Raw genomic sequence first — 20,694 nt, 5'->3', positions numbered from 1 at the left:
TATAATCTTTTTCTATATCTCCTTGTCAGTTTGTGTCAGTTTGATTAGTTTTGCTCGACCCTGATATTTAAAGTATTTATTCAACGTGACCAGGTGACCAGATGTCTGTCGATGACTAGTTTACTACATTTACACATGCAAGTTTATCAACTTTCAGAAAGAGAGAAAAAAACTTTGTCAGTATCTTATGTTAGTGCTCCTATGAAGAGCATAATATACTTGTGCACACCCGACTTTTATTATTTCCTGTTTCAAACTAAAAATAAAGATATACTTTCTAGTTCTTTTTTTCTTAAGCCAGATATGAATCGATTTTTTTTAATTCCTTAACCACTTCCTTGACGTCACGGGTTCCGTGCAGTCTCCTTTAAGGTTACTACGGGTTACGGGCTCACATGTCAGAACGGGGAGAATTGACGTCAGTGACGACTGTTGATTGGTTCTCAGCCGTATCCGGTGGGGCAGCGGTCCAGAGCTCGGGAAAAAAATCGAAGCGAGGAGGAGGATCTGGTAACGGTGCGCTTTGTGAAATATCATACATTCCGAGTCTCTATCGAAAGGCTCGGCAGGATTTTACAGTTTCTTGTGAGTATTTCTGTTGCTTCGGCTCGTGGAACGTATGACCTTTGTATAGGTGAAATTTGTTTCCTCCGTCTCTCGTTTGTTTATGATAGAACTCAAGATGGCGTCATTGGAGGAGAGCTTTGCCTTTGCACGGAGCTAGCCAGCTAGGCATCAGACCAGAGGCGCTCGTTGTCTCGCAGCGTTGGCCTAATATAGTTAAGATAGAGTAAACAATCTTTTTTATTTATCAGAGGATGTGTTCAATGGTTAAAAATGTGGGTAGCTCGTACTTGGGCATTAATCTTCCTGGTGTAAGTGAGTTGACTGCAGCCGTCTGTTTTCTGGTGGAGCCTTCCTGACCTAGACGGTGCTATAGACAGGGCATTTTCTTCATGCTCTCTCTAAAGGCGAATATATTTTCAGAATTTTTTTAGTTCAGGGGATGCATATTTATCATTCACCCTCCAATATATCCTACTGTCTTCTCTCAAGCAAGGTCATTGTGCATGATAGTGTTTTCTAATTTAATTGAGGTTCGTTTTTTGATAGATAGCAGAGGGAATGCTGCAGCACGACAACTGTATCAAGGAATTAACGTGTTTAATGTATCTTTAAACACTCGAGACATGCCAGATTGAATTGGACTCCCTTATTCCGTAGGCCTGCTCGTAAGTGGTGCCAGTGACTCTTTATTTATACTACCTGCACCTAAAACAGTATAATCCACCACATGCTTACTTCTGTGGTAGGTTTGGATTAAACAAGCCTGCCAAGGTTTCCAACACGACTGTAGTTAGTTACATAAAGGGTTTGCCAGACTCATCTTTGATAACAGGGCTAGTAATCTCCCTTGGGCCTTGTCAGATTAGAAATTATCCGAATCCTATTATGCACATGCACATGGACGATACACTTTCAGGCACAAAATGGATTGTTCTGTTTGTTCCCCAGGACTCGTTGTTCCCTCATTTACTTCTCTAAAATGCACACATTGATTAGAGCCAGGCATTAGGGGGCATTCATGTTTTAGACTACACAGTTAGATTTCGCCCCGGAGATAACTGCAAAAACTCACAGGGACTGATCAGATGATTTCGGATGTGTCGGGCTGTTTTTCTCCGAAGCAATATTGTGATCTGAACTGTTGAAAACTTAACCACGTGCGCATGCTCTTATGGTTTGACCTGTTACACAGTGGATTGGTTTGCCTTCATTTGTCCATTTTGTCGAAACTCGGGCTCCGAGTATAAATAATCACACACAGGCAATTATGTGTCTAATAGTGTTTCATTGAGGCAGATGAATAACTTGAACCGTTTTGTATAAGTAAACCCAGAACAGACGGAGTGTCTGTCTTATTTTTTTTTCTTTTTAGTCAGACATGTGTGATCACATCATATGACCAGTTTTCACTCCTCAGGAGCACTCAGGCTCCATAGTGACAGAACAACGCCCCATCTCTCTGCGCTCTCTCTCACCCTGGCTCTATTTTTCTCACATTCCCATGTTTTTCTGTCTGTCCGTTTCTCATCTTTGACACACGCACAAACACTTTTACTTCGTATCACTCTGTTAGGCCAGTGAATCCGTTTTGTACGGCGATGATCTGACATTAAGCTCTTTCTCCACTTCAGCACAAAGGTTAGAGGTCACAGAGCAGGGTTGCGGTTGTCGTCATGGCATCTGGAAGTACGAGCAGCGAGGAGGAGCGGAGCCTCAGGGAGTGTGAGCAGTACGTGCAGAAACACAACATTCAGCAGCTGCTGAAGGACTGCATTGTCCAGCTGTGCACCTCCAGGCCGGACAGGCCCATGGCCTTTCTCAGGGAGTACTTCGAGAGGCTGGAGAAGGTTTGTGTACATTTTTGGTGTTATTATTGTTATTGCATCACACCATGCAATCACCGTCTTCTACGCTACCAAACATTTACTGTCATAAATTGGATTTATTTAAAATTTCTGCATTTCCTTTAATCTGTTACAAAATAATAATATCAAATCAGTTTGCCAGTTGAACACACGATGAGCAACCTTTTCCCTTTTTTTTTTTTCCGTTTTTATGCAGCTTCAGTCCAAAATGAAGCGCTTGGACTTTCTAAAATGCCATACATTTTTTTATTCTTATTATTCTAGTTTTTTTGGCTCTGTGCTTCAGCATGTCCAGTCTGAATTTAAAACTAGTACCAAGTTAATTCTCAGCTTCAATTTGAGAAGGTTTTCCTTAATATTAATAGAGTTGTGTGTGAGATAAAGTTATTAAAAGACATGTTGAACAATGGGTTTAAAGGTAACTGAAGACGAGACTTCTAAATCCTTTCAGCTGGGTCATTTTCAGTGTTTTATGTTTTTTTTTTTGTTTGTTTTGTTTTAACAAAACTGCTCACTTGTGGTTTAGAAATGATTGACATGGGGTCATTAACATTTCAACTGAGCTTTGGTCCTCTCACAATATGAGGAGTAACAAATGGAAAATATGCAAAAGAGTAAAGTAATTGCAATGGGATAAAACTCTATTAATATTTGCTTAAAACTACAGAAGAGTGGTTAAATAGTGGTGCGCCAGTATGTTCAATGATCTCCATGATGAAGAAAAATATCTTTATGACTACAAAGCAAGCCAAGATGTTTTCTCAGGTTTTCTTGCCAGTGATGAAGAAAAGACTTCATGACTAGCCTCCTATTATTAATTACAGCATGAAAACCCCTGGTAAGGCCTCACATCCCAAAGGCCAACATGTGGGATTTACTGATGATGTGAGTGCTGACAGGAGCACCAGGAAGAATGCAGAGGTTTTCGGGAGTCTTATGTTTCCTTGGATTTAGCCAAATGCATCAAAACTTATCGTCCATGTTAGTCTCCTGATCTCAGTTCTGTGGAGCTGCATTCCGCTCGCCGAAGACGAATAGCAGAGACAAAAAGCAAGAGCGGAAATAGTCTGCATTGAGGGGAAAATACAAAGCTGATGTCAGACACTTCAGGCAGGCACCGACCGCAAAGGATTTATTTTCCAAAAGTTTTTACTTCTTTGGGTATTGTCTTGTGATTTATGTTTTTGTTCCATCGAGATACTTTGTATGTTCATAGAAACCAATTTAATTTGGCTATATTAATGTATGCAAACGTATCCATTATATTTCATCAAGAAAAAGAAAAAAAAACTGATTAAATCTTGTAAGGAAACAGTGTTCCTTTCCCTCGTTGACTCCATCCTTTCCCTCTCCTGCAGGAGGAGACCAAGCAGATTCAGAACCAGCAGAAGGCCAGCAGTTCCCGCTCAGACTCGCGTGATGAGGAGGTGTCTCCACCCATGAATCCGGTGGTAAAGGGCCGCCGGCGGAGAGGAGCCTTCAGCGCGGAGGTTTACACAGAGGAGGATGCAGCCTCATATGTCAGAAAGGTAGACGCAGAGCAGCGATCGAAAATATGGCGCAAGCAGCACTGTGGTCTGTTAGCTAAGTGAAAACCTCCTAACATCTCGTCTTCCTCCTGTTTTTACAGGTCATTCCTAAAGACTATAAAACAATGGCTGCTTTGGCTAAAGCTATTGAAAAGAATGTGCTCTTCTCACACTTGGATGACAATGAGAGGAGGTACCTGTTTTTAAACACTATTTCATCATGGCTGTTAAACCATCGTTTCAGCTGATCCACTCACCAATCTGTTTTTTTTTTCTTCTAGCGACATATTTGATGCAATGTTTCCAGTCACCTATATTGCCGGAGAAACCGTTATTCTGCAAGGTAAGAGTACATATTTGCAGAGTTAAGCTGAACAAATGGTGATCAAAAGTAGAGAACACTGACTGTGTTGTTGTTTACTCTCAGGTGACGAAGGTGACAATTTCTATGTTATCGACCAAGGGGAGATGGATGTGAGTATGTGCTCATCAAGAATTCTTATAGAGAGCGATTTTTTTTGTCACTTTTGCAATACAATATTTGGTCTCGCCGTCCGATCTGACAGGTGTACGTGAACAATGAATGGGTGACCAGTATTGGGGAAGGAGGCAGCTTCGGAGAGCTGGCCCTGATCTACGGCACCCCGAGGGCGGCTACAGTCAGAGCCAAGACCAACGTGAAACTGTGGGGCATTGACAGAGACAGCTACAGGAGAATACTTATGGTGAAGAAGCATGCTTTAATTCCTAAAAGCACCAGTGTGAAGGCTGGCTGGTGAAGTGGTTGTTGTCTAAAACCCCCAACAATTTTCTAACCATGTTTGGTATCATTTTGATGTAGTTTCACTAATGCAAACGTCTTCTTTAGGGAAGCACTTTGAGGAAGAGGAAGATGTACGAGGAGTTCCTTCGGAAAGTGTCCATTTTAGGTGGGTTGCCTTTCATTTCAGACTTTTAAAATAGACACCGAGAGGCACGTTATTTGTGTCTGTGATAAAAATGACATGAAAGCGCATGTAAAAATATCTCTCAGTGATAGGTTCAACCCCTAAAGGAGATTTTTTTTTTTAAATGAATTAAATTTTTCCCAGCGCTGTTTGTCAGTTCAGCTGAAAACTTCCCTGTGTTCTCCATCCTCAGAGTCTCTTGACAAATGGGAGCGCCTGACGGTTGCCGATGCCTTGGAGCCCGTCCAGTTCGAGGATGGACAAAAGATCGTTGTGCAGGGAGAGCCCGGAGATGAGTTCTTCATCATCTTGGAGGTATCTGCATCATAGTTCCATAGTTCTGTCTTTCACAGAAACACACACGTCCTCTTACAGGCAAGTAGAGGCCAGAATGTCTCATTTTCATCAGCCTTTATGTGATCCAGAGTTTACATTTTTATTTAATACATCCTCGATCGTTCGTGGTAACATTGAATGAGATCTATTGTTTTCTGGTTTGTCACATTTCTACACGATCTTAGATTTCCATGTGAATTAATGCTGTTTTTTCAGACATGCATCCCACTTACAAAGATTTAAAAATCTTATTTCCCCATAAATATGTATTTGATCTTGAGTTGAGGCTGCTGGCCCATTCATTGAGAAGCTCATCAGTGATTTTGATAGATTAGAAAGAGCAGCAGTTTTCAGTATGAATGGTAGAACTGAAGAACATGATGTATTAAGCTGTCTTAAAATGGTATGCAACTCTTTATTTACAATATAACAAACTGGACACTTGTAGGTTTTGCAAAATTTTACAGTTAACAAAAACAGTTTGGTGAAATTTGTCAGATGAGATGATCAGAATAGTTGTGATGATCCGTGCATCTGAAATTTAGAACAGTCAACTGTGCTTAAAAGTTGTTGAAAGACATGTTACATGGGTTTGGCCTCCCCACACAGTTGGACAACACTAGTCAACACGTCCCCACCCATGTGAAGGTCCAGGATGGTGGAAGACTTGTATGTGAAAGTTCTGCCAGCAGAGCCTGACTCAAACCTCATCCCGAATACCTCCAGAGGGTCATGTTGTGCACAACATCTGCTAGTCATGAGACATGATTGAAAAAAAGTGCTCCATTAGTAATAATGTGCCAAACTATCCTAAAGGGTTCTTACATTTAATTACTGGCCACATTCATGTTAACGTACCTCATGGATTCAGTTAGACAGAAAGCCACAATACTATTACAGGATTTGGCTTTTCACTCAAGATGAGACAATAAGTCATGTGAGTATGTGTGATGCCCAATGCCTGTTTGGATTCTGAATCCTAAAAAGCAAGCTGTTGTTACAGAAACTTAACTGAACACACTGATGGCTGAGAGCTGTCAGAATATCAGGCGGTCTAATGAGGGACTCTCATTGGCTTTTCAAGCCAAGTTCACACAACAATGTTTTCAGCCTTGTTGTGTTGTTCACACTACAGGGTGTGCTTCTCTTGTATTTGGGTTTTCACCCTAAGTGGAAAAAGCCGTTCCAGCTGTCATGTCTCTCACCATAAACATTACACTCTGACACACGAAGCCCCTGATAGTTCAGTCTTTGACGAGTTAGCTATGATATTGCTTGTTGGAAGCGACAAAGCCAGCGTTGAACCAAATTCTGCTTAGTTTCCCTGAGCACTTTTAAGGGATTATTTTTGCACATGCTTGACTAACGGGGAGTTGTTAGGCTAGGCTCAAGGTTTAGGCTCAGCTCTGAGAAAATGCTGAAGTACTGGACTTAATGGGAGGAAAATCTATGTCTGGGGTACAAAGTCACATTTTTCTTTGAGTTCCCCCTCTGCTCCTCAGAGTAAAATTCTAAATCGACTCTTATTTAGTGTAGGGATAAGATGCCATGGCTTGCTTCTACCATTTGGAGTCTGTAGCTGCTATTGATCAACGTGAGGAAAATCAACTGACTGGAATATCATTAAGAGGAAAGAAAGCACTTGTTAGCTCTGTAACTGCAAAGGGACTGGTAGGCCAGAAAGAAGTCCTCATCCATTGCTGATGACAGACAAATCCTCGCTGTGGTTAAGAAAACAGAAACAGTCTTCAGGAGGCAGGTGTGTTTTTATCCGAGGCTACTGTCCACTGAAGACTTCATGAACAGAAATACAGAGGCTATACCGTGAGATGCTAACCACTAGTTAGCCACAAAAAACAGCATGGACAGATTACAGTTTGCCAAAAAGTTGTTAAAGGAGCTGCAGAGTTCTGGAAAAAATCCGTTCTTGAATGGCCAAGCCAGTCACTTGATTTAAATCCAACGGAGCATGCCGACTCTATGGCAGAGAGGGACACAATGATGTCAAAACTCAGCTGGGACGGCCACTTGCATCAAAGTCGTGTCGCTCATTTGAGGCGTCCAAATGCAGAAATGATGTGAAAAGTAAAGTTATTTTCCTTCTATGAGAGAGAACTGGTTCATGTGACTGAAGTGAGGATGTTTGTGCTTACCAGGGTTCTGCAGCTGTTCTGCAGCGTCGCTCAGAGAACGAGGAGTTTGTTGAAGTGGGAAGATTAGGACCATCCGACTACTTTGGTAAGATCTGAAGCATGATCATGTGAAACGATCATGAGCTTAGCTCAGTTTTTAGGAATGAAGGGAGGTTACTGTTGGCGCAAAATGGGATCGTTATGACCGACAGGTTATAGAAAATAACTTTAAATATGATTATTGTCAGCTGATTGTTTAGTTTATAATTTTTTTACGCCCAGGTGAGATCGCCCTGCTGATGAACCGTCCTCGCGCTGCCACTGTGGTCGCCCGCGGCCCCCTGAAGTGCGTGAAGCTGGACAGGCCTCGCTTCGAGCGCGTTCTGGGCCCCTGTTCGGACATACTCAAACGCAACATCCAACAGTACAACAGCTTCGTGTCGCTCTCTGTCTGAGGGAGCGTCTCTCCTCTTCCTCTCTTCTGCCCACACCCCTCACCCTCTTCTCTCCTTTCAGACCCAGGGTCCACCAATGCAATTTGCTTTTCTTTTTCTTTGTCTTTTTCTTTTTTTTTGTGTCACTCTCCTCCGATTTCCTTTTGGCTTTTTATTCCCGTTTGTTTTCCACACACAGGTCATTTTGCTGTTCCCACCCGTCACACAGAGGTGACTTTTAGCCACTCACCAGCGCTTGTACCAGCCGCTGTACGCTACCTTGTAGGCACAGTTCCATCACATGTTACTTATGTTTTTATATATGATTCTATATTTGCTGATTACACTTTGTTTTTTTGGTTTGAACTCAAAGCAGGGGATCTGAAAGACTTCAGGGTCTCAGACTGATGAGACAGACAATCAGTCCTTACAAGGCGCTTTTGGTGATTTGTCCGATTTATTTTGCAGATTAAGGTGAAGACTGCTTATCCGCTTCCTTTTAGACATCATTTAGCTTGATTAGATATACAGAGCAGAGCTGAGAAATTGTAGAAGGCAGGAAGTATATGATTGCATCAAATTGTCAGCTTTTCTTCTTCTTTTTTAAACAAAATTTCAGCTGTAATACGATGCTCCATTAGTTGAGTTTTGGTTACCTTGCAATTGGTGCGAAGAGACGAGCTGTGTCAGTTTGGCCTAGTTTAAGAGAGCAAATGAAGCTTTTTCTTTCTTTTTTTTTGGTTTTAATTGTACAGCTACCAGGCTTGTGCCAAATGTTGATTATTGTCACAGCGCAAAGAGAAGCAGTGCGTGTTCTGTTGCCTGGAGCGCCTGCAGGAAGTAGTTACCACCCTTATTGTCCTCGTAATCGATAGAACGACCATACAAGAACTGCCTTGAATTCTCTGAGGGGTTAAAAAAACAACAAAAAAAAACAACAAAAAAAAAACATCTACAGAAATAGAAGGGGGGGGGGGGGGTACAAAACAAAAAAACAGAGTATTAAGTGAATTTCAGTATTCAGTTTATTTAGTATATACCAAATCACTCTTCTGCTATGGTTTGTAATCAAAATGTTATCTTAGTATAGTTAAAATGATCATAGTTCTATTATTATCATTGACAAAATGATAAAACTTCTGGTTTGGAGTGATGGTGATCTTTAAAAAGTATATGTTTAACTGTCTTTTGTAAACACTTATTTTTCCATAAATTCTATTTTAGGTGTTCAGTGCCACAAAGTAAATAAATGCTTCTTGTCGACTGACATAACAGTATGTAATTGTATTGTGTAAAATGTCATGGGAAAACTTAAAGATGCATCAAAAAGGCTAGTTACAGGTCTATTGAAGTGAAGTCTTGATGGGTGGGAGGGGGTGGGGGGGTAAAGTTTATGGACTTTTCGGGACATCTGAAGTATTTATGGATGGCAGCCTCACGCAGGCGGGCACAGCGAGCAGATATTTATTTAAAACTAGTGTCATTGCTTATTGCCTATTTGATAAGGTGGCTGTCTTTTCATCAGAGTAGCTTGTGACCTGTTTTCTATGCTTACTTGGCATGATGTTTTAGGCATCCGGTGATCTGGTGTGAATGGAGGCGTGTATTAAAACAACAAAAAAACAAAAAACAAAAAAAAAACACGTGTCCTGCAGCTTCACGTAGAAGCAGGAAATTTGTCAAATATTTGGTTTGTTACTCCCTTGCTTAACTGCTTCTTCTTCTTATCGTTTTTCTTTTCTTTTCTTTTTTCTTTTTTCTTTTTTAAGATATTTACCAAATAACACAAGGTTGACTTTTTTGGACTATAGGCTTAACTTTTAATTCCTGCCTCACTGTCTCTTACTGGAATACATCTATAATGAGTTCTGTCTCTGTTTTCGTCTCATCCAGAGCACTCGTGTGCACTTAAAAGTTGGGATGTGCGTTTGATTTGGTGCCGATTGCAGGGTAGTCCGGCTGTTGGGAGGATTTTTGCGAATGGATTTGAGCGTTTCTTTTTTTTCTTACACTTAAGCTGATCATCTGTTCTCCTTAACCCTCAGGTTGTCCTTGTGGATGTGGTTACATGTAGATTTGTGTCCATCGACAACACGTCCCGTTTATCCTGATCCACAGGAATAGGCTCCGTTAGCGGGGAGGGATTCACTTTGTTCGAGCATCGTTTTTCTTGTTGATAGCTGCATCATGGGTTTTAGTCCAAGACGTTTTTAGCCACACTGCAATCGTCCCGGTTTGCCTTAGCTTACCTAACCTGGGCTTACAGTAGTAGTCAGCCACTCCTGCTAGCCCGACCTTCAGTGAGTTTGTTCGGCGTGCAGCACAGGAAGCTGCAAGCCATCAGAGGACCATTCTTTTTCTATTCTACCCTGTATTTAGTTTGACCTCCTGTATGTGCAAAGATGTTTATCCTTTTGGTATAGATTGTTCCAGATGGCAGTTTAAGCAATAAAAAAAAGTAAAAAATCATTCAGCGTTGTGTCTGCTTCCTCTTCTTTGTATTCTAGATCAGACCTGTTCTGCAGTTTGCCCCCTCACGCTGAAAATGGACCGTCAGTGTTAACCTTGATCAACAGATCACTGTCACAACTGTCCATTCAGTTTGTCATAAACCAACCAAGCAGCCAGCAGCTTTACATTCAGCAATCCAGTTTCAATTTCTCTTCCATCATTCTGCTAGTTAGTTCATGAAGTAATAATCCTAACCGCTGTCGATACTGGGTGTAGAAAGAGAATTGTCGGGTTGGCTGCAGTACCCCATGTACCCACCAGGGGGAGACATTAGCTTCTCTAGTTGCAGTGCAGCGCTGTGACATTTTTTATTTTTAATTTTCTATACAATATTAAGGCCAGTTAATGAAGGCATGAGTCACAGAAGACTGTTTTCATATACATACAGGCTCTGTGGGTAAATTTGACTGAAAACACACCATATCAGTGCTTGAGAAAGAGAGTGAGAGACGGCTCAGTGCTCTCCAGCCACCCAGTCTGCTACATTTAATATGATTCACCAAACCAAGTTTACATTTGTATGACGGAAAGCATGGTGATTGCTAAAGATTTGCTGTTGCTCTATCTCACCCTGTCTTGACAGAAATGTCGTAATGCTGTTTAAACACTGATGAAATGGAGGATTACAAGTTTTAAAACGGGGTGGAGTGAACCAAAGTGGCTCTTGAACAGGAGACATTTTATGCACGCTTAGCTCTGCACACATTCACACTTCTGTTATTTTTAGGGGAGGATTTTTCTTCAAAACACGCATTATCACACAAAATAACTTTATTTCACAATTTCTTTCTGCAGTCGCGGCGTACATCAGGATGAATCAGACAAGTTGATCCAGTGCATGACACCCCTATGAATGGTTCCACTGCTGACAGTGGCTTCATATATCAGTTTCTTTTATTTCTGGATGATATAAATAAATTAGCTTGCAGGGGGAAATTTGTGCTCATTTGTTGATTTAAAGGTACAGTTCTCTCTGTGGTCCTGTGGGGGCTCTTGTTCGGACCCTCAGCAATGAGATTCACCTTTTTTCTGACAAGCCACCTCTGAAGGTTTTGATTAAGATCATCTATTAAGAGCCTGCTCTGTTAAATAAAGTCTGAGCCTTCGTGGCTCAAAAAGGTTACCAGACTTCATGAGGTCTCCTGAAGTCAGCTATGAAGTCAAGGGTCGACGGTCTCATCCTCCGCTACCTGACCTTTTTCATCTCTGTGGCAGTCGGTCTCGCTGTTGGTTTAATAAAGTCTTTAGTGATCACCTCATCGTCGCCTAGCCTCCGGATGCAGCGCTGGACCACTCGGAGGACCTTTTGTAACCTGCGGTCAAGCGCCAAGAGGTGGGGCTCGGTCAGGACCGGCCATAACGGGTCTCCCTTGAGGGACTCCCTCATCACGTCGCTCAGCCTGAACTCTGATTGGGCCAGGAGCTGCAGTCTGAGCAGGGTGGAGCGCTTTATCCTGAAAAAAGAAGAGGAGCAGATTTGTTTTTGTTGTGCTTTGCGTAGACATTGTTAGATTTTCAGGCATAAAGAAACAGCTGTGGGGAAACCGGTCCAATATAAACTGCGCTACTCACATGCAGCACTGAGATAGAGGAGCCAGGATGGACATCTCATCTCTAGTGTGCTTCCCAAACCTGAAGACAAGATTTGGTGCCAGATATGTTAAAAAAAAAATTAAACCAAAAGACATAATTTCACAACAATTCGATGCTAAACGACCAGCTCACCCTCTGGCATTGTCCAAGTGGAGAAGAAAGCCTTCATCCCCAAATTTAGTAAAAATCTCATAGTGGTGTCTGTCCATGTTCCCTGTGGGGAAAAAAAAAGAAAAACTTTGAAGAGGATGTCAAAAAAGGAGTTAAATATCCAGGGCTCGTGTAGTGGAAAGAGATACCTATTAGAAAGTCGAAGATAGACATGTCTATGATGTTGAGCAGCCTGTTGCCGGAGTTATATGGATACAGCTGCTTTATTGTGTCGCAGTAGAATGGGTTCACTTCCCACCTTTAAACACAAAAACATAAGTGTAATAAAGTCGGAACATAGTGCTTTCTTTAACCATGTGGTGAAAGGTGCTGCGTAGCTTCTATATTCCGAGTAAATCTCTTTGCTTTTTTAAAAGAATTACAACAGTGCAACCCGTCTGCCTCTCTCACTGCGTTTTATATTGTCTTTTCAATGGGGCGGACTTAGTAAGACATCTGCAGTCCAGGACACAAAACGGTAAAGTGAGTTCAGTTGCCTGGCACAAAGCGATCTTCACGATTACACAAATAGTCAATGGTGTTGCAAAGAAACTGTTAAAGAATAAAAAAAAAAACAGTGTCCCTTCAGGGACTAAAGAGACAAACATCCAGTCTGATTTGACATCAACAGGATTTGTAGGAAAGTTCCTGCTGTTTGAATAAGAGTTCACCCCCACCAGCTTAAACCTGAGTGTCATCTCAGTGACTTACAACAGCAGCCAGTAGCTGCATACTCATCACCCACAGTTATGTTCAATTGGATAACCCTCCCCCTACAATAAAAATGGCCAGTTATACAAGTTCTCTCTCATTTAACAGTGTTCAGTCTACTTTCAGAACTCTCTGAAAAACCTGATGAAGTTTTCGGTCGTGTTTATGCAGAGTTGTTTTTAAAAAAGTGTGTTCCCAGTGTCAGCTACAGATAAAGTCTTTTCTGTGTAAATGCCACCTGGCTGTCCCACTGAGAGACACACAAAACCAAATGAGTACACTAAAATAAAGTGGTGGAATTCTTACTCCTCACGTCCGGCGAAGGTGTAGGAGCGTGTCCAGGGATTGGGGATGGAGAGGCGGGGAGCGATGCTGAGGCCCGGCAGGTATGCGGAAAGCGAGCCCTCCAGCAAGTCGGGGCTACCGCACACCGCATACTCTGTCTTACACACATACAGGCACTTGGCAAAGAAACACGTGTTGTTTGCTGTGGGGAAAGCAGAGCAACATATTGAAATGTAAGATGTGTTTAGTGGTCACGTGAAATTGCATGCTGTTTGATCAGCCAGCATCCAGCTGGCAGTCAGTTCACAAACAAAATAACTCGTGCATTAGTCAAGGCTTACTCTGATACGCTTGTATGCAAAGCTGGAGAAAAAAAAGAAAAGAAAGGAGGTCACTTTGAGCTGAACCGGCTCTTAACGTGGTCAGGAAGAAGATGATATCTAGTTGTCGGCCAGTGGAAAAGAAAAAGTCCATAACTGCATAAAGAATTTGATCTGTGATAGTGGTAAAAAGTATGGTTGGGATCACTTTTGCAATGATTTGATGAACGCATAAAAAAAAAAAGGATAAAGACGACCAGCTGGGATCTGCTCTGTGATCCTGAAAGATGGGCTGCTTCACTGCTCTGCCTCACGCTGTTTTCTGATCATCATTCATTTCCTTTATTTCAAGAAGAGATCAAGGCTAAACCAAGTGTTGTCACAAAAAAAAAAACCTGACAGCCTCTTTTATGGGACATAATGGGTTGGATATAGGATAAGTGCCTGTTAAATTTTCAGTAAATGCCATATTAGGCTGAACGTCATACATAAGAAGTATTAAATTACCTGTGACACACTGGTATGCAGTCTTTGGAGCTGATGGGGTCTATCAAGTCAGGATATCAAACTGCTGCTGACTGAAATTTGTCCTCAAAAAACTATTAACAAATCTTTTAAGAAAGAGGTAAGAGATCCTCTTTGAATAACCCCCAGCAAAAAATATGGAACAGCCGCTACAGTACATGCACAGGTGGGACACTTTGGGCACTTCTTGCTCCATCAGTCAGATGTTTTCTGACGGTGGAGTAATTTTTTGGGATGATAATGTTTCTCTCTACAGACTAAAAGTGGATTCAAGCTTCTGTTCAAAGTCATGTCAACTCAATGACATGGCCCCAGCTGGTACCTGGTGAGGTGAAGAACACGGCTCGTAGGTCTTCACTGTGGGCTACTTGGAGAACTTCTCCTGTGATATTAACACGCCTACCAGCCACTGGTGGAACCCTCCGGAAGTCCAGGATCCTACCAAAAAAAGTTGATGAGATTTAGAAGAAAAAAACCTACAGAATTAAGTTAAAAGTTGTTCCAGGATAAAGAAAAGTGATCACTTTATAATAACACAAATAGGATGGTAGTTTTATCTCCTCTGTAGTTGCACTTTAACTGATCATTATCAAAAATGGAGAATCATAGGAGCCTCCACACTGTGTAATTCAGTCGCCGTTGCTCAGCTACACTTTCAAGAGCTCAAACTTCCCCAAGAGCCAGATTTCAGTCGTGCTTCACAAACAGTAATCAAACGATCAGTGTGTGAAGCTGAATTGCTGTTTCTAAAATTGCTGACATTCCCAACCCCTGATTGCAAGTGATAATGATGAGGGCTTCTGGCAGCCAAGTCAGACACAAAAGAAAGCGAGGGCGCACCGCGACGGATTGAAAACACGACAAATCAAACGGAGGGGAAAGCCGAAAACCTCCTTACACTTAAAAGGTGAGCGTGTCCATATTTTGAGCAGATCTGAGGCACTTCTAGCAACTGTTTCAGTATTAGACTCAACACTCCCGTTGTTTTCTGTCTCGTGTGGTGGAGAGATGACTTATCACTGTGTGTGGCTTCTTAATGATACCGTCTAGCTCAGATGACTGTAATTCAGAATGAATCACCTCACCTCAGCTTAGAGTGCTGTTGCATAAAGATGCGTTTGTCGAGTCTGTGTCCAAACTCTGTGGTTTAGACTGATCAGCAAGTTGGGAAATCCTGAGCTGTGCTAATATGTTGCAATCTTTTTGTAAGCTGAAACATTTATTGCCAGGAGGAGACTTATTTTTTCAAACCTTTTGGCTGGAGACCATTTGGGATTTTTAGGTTTTGACTTTTGACCCCCCCACTCTCTCATCAGTGCTCCTTATAAGATGCAACATATAATTTGGTTAATTTCATAGAGTTTTAGCTTTCAAATTCTAAGGAGAGTAAAGCTAGACTTCAAGAGATTTGAAAACCTAACTCTCACACCTAATCCTTATCACATATTTACAAAAAAAAAAAAACTCCACAGATGATCTTCTTTCTAATCTCAAACATGTAAACACTATAAATTTGAAAATAGGTCGCTGGCGGCAAGAGCTTGTGAAAAACTACCAGGCTGGGTTTCATCAAACTCGGATTAGAGTTGGAGCTTGGGGACAAATTATTAATACATGGTGCAGATAGGGAATTATCTAGAGGTATGCCATAACAGTTAGCATGCCAACATTCAGTATCCAGCTCCAAACTCTACATTTTACCGAATGACACAGTTGGGTGAAAAGCCACTTAAGTTAATGTAGTACCTCCTGTGGGTGTGACTTAACAACAGGTGATAACTCTGCGTTTTCCTCATCTGGTCGCATTCAAACCCTCCACACAAAGCTTCTGTATATCCACCAGCATTCCTCTGAATACAACTGGCAGCAATAAAATGACAGATGTGCAACGCAAACTCAGATGTCATGTACCACCATCATACAGCGTCCCTGAGCAGACATCAAGACGCTGCGCAGACAGCGAAGCAGTGAAGGGATGATTAGACTGCACCTGTCAAGGTGAAAAGCAGCAATCTCCGCATTGTGTCTTTGGAAGTCAACAAAATAGAAGAAGTCCTCTGGAGTCTCTTCGTCTCTCTGCTGCCTGAGACACACACACACACACCAGCAAAGATGTTAGTAACAGTAGTCTGTGGTTTATAATCAACTAGACATCTTCACAGGCAAATGCAAAGTACAAAAAACATAAAGTCTTTACTGCAATCTAATCTTAGATGAACTAATATGGCATGTCGTGATTTGCTGGATTTCGTGAAAACCCAATCAGTGTTCAAAATGTATACCTTAAGAGATATGTTTCCTATTCTGGTGACTGACATAAAAACATGACTTGTTCTTGGATAAAGACAAAGTTCCCATCAAAGGAGGTTTTTACTTATCACCTCATTGGTTTAAACATGACTTTAGCAAAGTTGCGCATTTTCAGGGCCAGCTTCAGGTGATGTCCGCTGGGTTTGACCACTGCAGGGGAGAGACACAGAGAAGACGTGTGGTGTATACTGAAGGAATCTTCTATCAACATCTTCTTTACGTTATTTATGAAAAGAAACTCCCGAAAAAGTAGGAAAAAAAACAAGCTACGTGATGGGTGTTTTCAGTTATACTTGCTGAAGACCTTTGAGGCCAATTTAAAGTATGCAATATGCTCCAAGTTTGCCAGTTCTATATGAAAAAGTAACAGGGTCAGTTGAACAGCTTGCGCTCTCTCAGCATCTGTCTAGCTGTATATTATGTCACAACAGAAGGCCAAGCTAACCGCATGCTTGCCTGCCACTACTGAGCCCCCTGAAACTCCAGTTTATTAATAGCAAAGAATCATACATAGTTTACAATCAAAACATTTCTGGAAACGGATCAAAGGGAGCCCAACCACTTAAAACAGCTGTTGTGGCCGGTGAACTTAATCGCTGTTTGGAACTAAAACAAATTTTTTTTTCAAAAAAGGGCCTTGTAAGGTTAAATTTAAACAGGTTGTTTTGGTGCTTATGTCTTCTTGGCAGTGAGCGATGTTTGTGTGGTCAAACAAGAGTAAAACACAGAATACGCACAAGAAAAAAAGAACCATTTTTCCTTTTGTAATGTTAATTTTTCAAGCCGATTGGTGCTCCACAGCCTTCTCGGGTATTCTAGTGATTTGTGTGCCTTTTTCACGCTGCTTATCCATCAGCTAGCAGCAGCACAACTCTGTCCAGCAGCACCATTAAAACATAAATTGTTTGCCATGTTCGTAAGCTTCAGTCATCCATCCATACATTTGCAGCTTTTAGCTTGCATGCTGTTCAGAGATGGCAGCGTAGGTGGTGGCTGGTGTGTGAAAGCTTCTCTCAGAGCATGCAGACATCAAGCATCTAATTAAGAGCTCTGCATGGCATTTATGCCCCAGCGCAAGTGTCTCGCACAAAAAAATACAAATCTGCATTCTCGTGCTAAATGACAAAATCCACACTCTCACAATGGCAGTAGTGTGTTTTTTCTCTGATGGTACTGCCAAGCAGCAAAGAGGGAGACAAAAAGAAGAACAAAGAGGCTTGTCAGAAATCAGACTCACGCTGTCACGATGTGCATGAAGAGCAGAGCTGCACACCAGGCGATAAAGAAAAGAAAGGCCCACACTTCCTCAAAGTGTTGCAGGATAAAAGTCTAATTAAAGGCAGTGATGAGCTGACCATACCTTGAGTGCAATCACACGCTCCTTTTAGGGCTTTCTCATCCTGAGTGTAATCTGTAAGAGAATAAGCTTTTGAGTTCATAATTAAGCATGAAAAAAAAAAAATGAAGCAAAATCACTTGCAAGAGAGGGAGTGATCATTTGCATACAGATGTTTTAAAGCCCATTTATCCCTTACCTGCGCTGACAATTGTCATGTTCTGCATGTCTTTGAGAAGTTGGACGATAGAAAGATCATCCCGGGAGTAGAGAGCAAAGCGGTTTATTCCCAAGTGGAACTTCAGCCAGCTGGCGTCGGGGTCATAGATCATTTCGTGCTTCGTCACAGTGATGTTGGCCACGGCCGCAGCCTCGTTGTAGAACTTCATATGCCTGAGGGGTGAGATGCAGAGCAATACATTACAGAGTTCCTCTGTAACGCCATGCAACTTAACCCACGAAGCAGCCAATGTATAAAACTCACCAATGATAGATTTTCAGCTTAGCTACTTAAGCAGAAAACCAGGTCTAATGAGATTTTTATTAAGATTCGATGTGGAAACAATCTCTAAACGAAGTTTTGACTTGACCCACGTGACTGTGGGTTATGTTGGAGAATTGTAGATTAGGATGCAGGTGTTCAAAGCAACCCTGTGAAATAAGAGAAGAATTCTGGCAAGGGGGCTAAGCTAACAGCTACTCAGAAGGAGGCCTCAGAAAGGCGAATGTTCTCCATCTAAAACAAGTCAAACCTCACTTCTGCTTCAGACTGTTGATGCCTTACTTTGTCACTATTGTTCTGTTAGCCCGATTCTTTCATTGGAAGCCCAAGAACAAGCTGGAGAAATCGTTTATTAAATAAAGTATTTATTAGTGATCACATGTAAAGTATATTGCAGCGCTGGACTCGGAGTGCCAGAGCTCCCGCAGGAAATCCGTCAGGCCGAGCCCCGATATCCAGAAACATGTTATATTTATATTCAGCTTTATCTCACAGAAGTTGTATTCACACTTGTCAGAGTATAATTGGCCAGTTTTTAGTGGCATGATCAGGACAGCCGCTGTCCTTGTTGTGTTCTTTGGATGTGATAAACAATGTGTGTATGTGTGTGTGTGCTGTTTTAGGCGTGGATCTAATGTAATCTACTCTAATAGAGATGTTTTGTCTGACCCAGTTGTTTATGTCATTCTAAGGTCTTGGACCATTTTAAGGTCATCGATTGAGCAGTATGAGCAGAGTGGAAAAGTACCAGCTAGGAACATAGGTTATTTAGGAAAATACAGAATATGAATACATAATGTCGAAGAACAAAGCCAATTATAACAGTTCTAATTGAAGAACATCTGTGTTACTCTGCATCACTGCATGCATGGTGGCCGCCAAGCACACTTTGATGGTAATCACCGGGAGTTGCGTCAGACTGGTTGGACAGCTTGCAGCTTTAACAGATTGTAAGAGTTTGTCCTTTTCCAGGCTTTTCGATTATTTTTACCAGCTAGTAGTCGGTGTTTTGAGGATTAGACCAGCGGAATTGTGAGTCACAGCTGATCAGTGGCAGGATACGCAGTGAAAGAGCGCAGCACAGACATTCTTTGGCCAAGAAAATAGCTACAAAGAAAATATCTTCTACTAGCAATCTTGATGAAGTGTAAAACGCTATACTTAGCATCTTTTAAGTTAACGTATATGGAATGTACTACTCAGCATTTTACTGCTTGCTTTTATCTCCCACTTTATAGCTGTTATTCCTTTTGGGATTTCTGTTTTTCTTTCTTTCTTTTTTTTAATGCAGTTGTAGCCTCTTGACCGCTCCTCTCTAGTTTGAGCTACAGGCAAGAGTAATCAGACACCCAGAAGAAATAAGTCTGCGGTAAGAGGGGCAGCTCATGGTTAAAGCTGACCACACTGAGTGGGACGGTCAAACATCGCAGGCTGGTTAACAAGCTGAGATAATGGAGCAAAGGGCTAAAAATAAAAGTTGGTTTCTCGGTCAGTCCAACAACTTGGTTACTTAGCAACCTCAACTGACAAATCTGGGTAATCAGGGTACTCTACAAGTGCACACCACAGAGCAGAAGGGGGAAACAGCATGTATTTAAATAGGATGCCTTTTACCGTTCCTTTGAAAAGCCACTGTTTGTGTCGAGATGCTGTTGCAATATTTTGCAACGGCAAGCCTTTAAGCAACTGTTTTTGTGCATGTATTAAGGTAGCAGAGAAGGGAGGTCCATTGGTCATATTTCTTCTTATTTTCCACCATAAGAGCCCAAACTCTGTATCTCTCAGGGAGTATACTGGGATAGGCAGACAGCCTCACAAGCCAAAACAGCTACAGCTCCCAAAGATTAAGATGGGCTTTAAGAGTTTTAAGCCCTTGTTCGCCCCAAAAGTGTGTTCCAGGCACAAGCTGTCAAAGTGACATGTTTGTGAGGGTTTTCTTCCCTGCCTCATTTGACACCGCACTACACTGTTTTATGACGCACTCACTTGTCTACACATCTTGATGTCTGCTTATCTGCTTATGAGTGTATATCTCTCACCATGCACAAAGTGCAGTGATGTTTTTGTGTTCCTACGTGCCTCTGATGGGCTTGACCGTTGTGTCACTGACCCTGCGTCTACACAGCAAGCCTCAACACGTGCTCTCAGTGGAAGCTTTCAGCCAGCACGAGCATGCTCTTCTTTCACAATAAACACTGACAAGTCAAATGGAACGACACTGCAAAGTAAATGCAAAATGATCACGAAAAAAAACAGGTACTGACCTTTCCCAGCGTGACACCTTCTTCCTGTAGTACTCAATCAGCTGCTCCGTCTGCAGCAGCCTCCCCTCCGGCCCCAGCACCGGAGTCTGGATGTTGTACAAAGGATGAGCGAACAACTTCTCCAGCTTCGCATCTCCCTCAGCAGGTTCGTATGCAGCAGTGCCATCCAGGAGCGGCACATAAGTCCAGTTGGAGAGCTGCGGTGTGGCAAGACCCTCCAGCCTGGGAAGGCTGAGGTTGTTGGAATCACATGTGCACGAGTGTCCCCATGTTTGTCTCATGCTCTGCAGCTTTGGCAGGAGGATGAAGTACAGGTCAGCAGAGAAGACGGCTGTGAGGGTTGCCACTAGAAGGAAACGGTCTCTTCTCATCATGGA

The 20,694-nt window shown here is 42.1% G+C and overlaps 2 protein-coding genes across 3 annotated transcripts; one reads left to right on the top strand and one right to left on the bottom strand.

The window, feature by feature from the left end:
* The first annotated feature begins 436 nt into the window (after window positions 1-436).
* LOC140278389 (cAMP-dependent protein kinase type I-alpha regulatory subunit) lies at window positions 437-10,279 on the top strand. Its single transcript, XM_072373376.1, has 11 exons — window positions 437-585; window positions 2,199-2,414; window positions 3,791-3,961; window positions 4,063-4,154; window positions 4,243-4,304; window positions 4,389-4,435; window positions 4,528-4,686; window positions 4,830-4,890; window positions 5,102-5,223; window positions 7,401-7,482; window positions 7,659-10,279. Exons 2-11 carry the CDS (start codon window positions 2,241-2,243, stop codon window positions 7,829-7,831), a joined length of 1,143 nt encoding a protein of 380 aa, XP_072229477.1. The 5' UTR covers window positions 437-585; window positions 2,199-2,240; the 3' UTR covers window positions 7,832-10,279.
* A 795-nt stretch (window positions 10,280-11,074) lies between these two features.
* Window positions 11,075-20,691, bottom strand: fam20a (FAM20A golgi associated secretory pathway pseudokinase). 2 transcript variants are annotated; one of them, XM_072373374.1, is made up of 11 exons: window positions 20,318-20,691; window positions 17,751-17,944; window positions 17,576-17,626; window positions 16,287-16,365; window positions 15,896-15,988; window positions 14,228-14,343; window positions 13,082-13,262; window positions 12,214-12,323; window positions 12,047-12,128; window positions 11,894-11,953; window positions 11,075-11,775 (listed from the first exon to the last, which is right to left on the bottom strand). In XM_072373374.1, exons 1-11 carry the CDS (start codon window positions 20,689-20,691, stop codon window positions 11,508-11,510), a joined length of 1,608 nt encoding a protein of 535 aa, XP_072229475.1. In that variant the 3' UTR covers window positions 11,075-11,507. The 2 variants fall into 2 exon arrangements, with proteins under 2 accessions (XP_072229475.1, XP_072229476.1); XM_072373375.1 differs by lacking the exon at window positions 17,576-17,626.
* Window positions 20,692-20,694: the final 3 nt, after the last annotated feature.

This window comes from Leuresthes tenuis, unplaced genomic scaffold (genome assembly GCF_036924035.1).
Source record: "Leuresthes tenuis unplaced genomic scaffold, fLeuTen1.0.hap1 SCAF_20, whole genome shotgun sequence".
Taxonomy (NCBI): Eukaryota; Metazoa; Chordata; class Actinopteri; order Atheriniformes; family Atherinopsidae; genus Leuresthes; species Leuresthes tenuis.
Note: the sequence above shows the minus strand (reverse complement) of the source record. Positions and strands in the feature narration are given on the sequence as shown.

Coding starts and splice junctions, on each gene's coding strand:
- LOC140278389 (XM_072373376.1), top strand. CDS start 2,241: ATGGCATCTGGAAGTACGAGCAGCGAGGAGGAGCGGAGCCTCAGGGAG. Junction 3,962..4,062: donor CAGCCTCATATGTCAGAAAG/GTAGACGCAGAG, acceptor CTGTTTTTACAG/GTCATTCCTAAAGACTATAA. Junction 4,687..4,829: donor GCTACAGGAGAATACTTATG/GTGAAGAAGCAT, acceptor CGTCTTCTTTAG/GGAAGCACTTTGAGGAAGAG.
- fam20a (XM_072373374.1), bottom strand. CDS start 20,691: ATGATGAGAAGAGACCGTTTCCTTCTAGTGGCAACCCTCACAGCCGTC. Junction 16,366..17,575: donor AGCGTGTGATTGCACTCAAG/GTATGGTCAGCT, acceptor TCTCCCCTGCAG/TGGTCAAACCCAGCGGACAT. Junction 11,776..11,893: donor CCTCTATCTCAGTGCTGCAT/GTGAGTAGCGCA, acceptor TTCTTTTTTCAG/GATAAAGCGCTCCACCCTGC.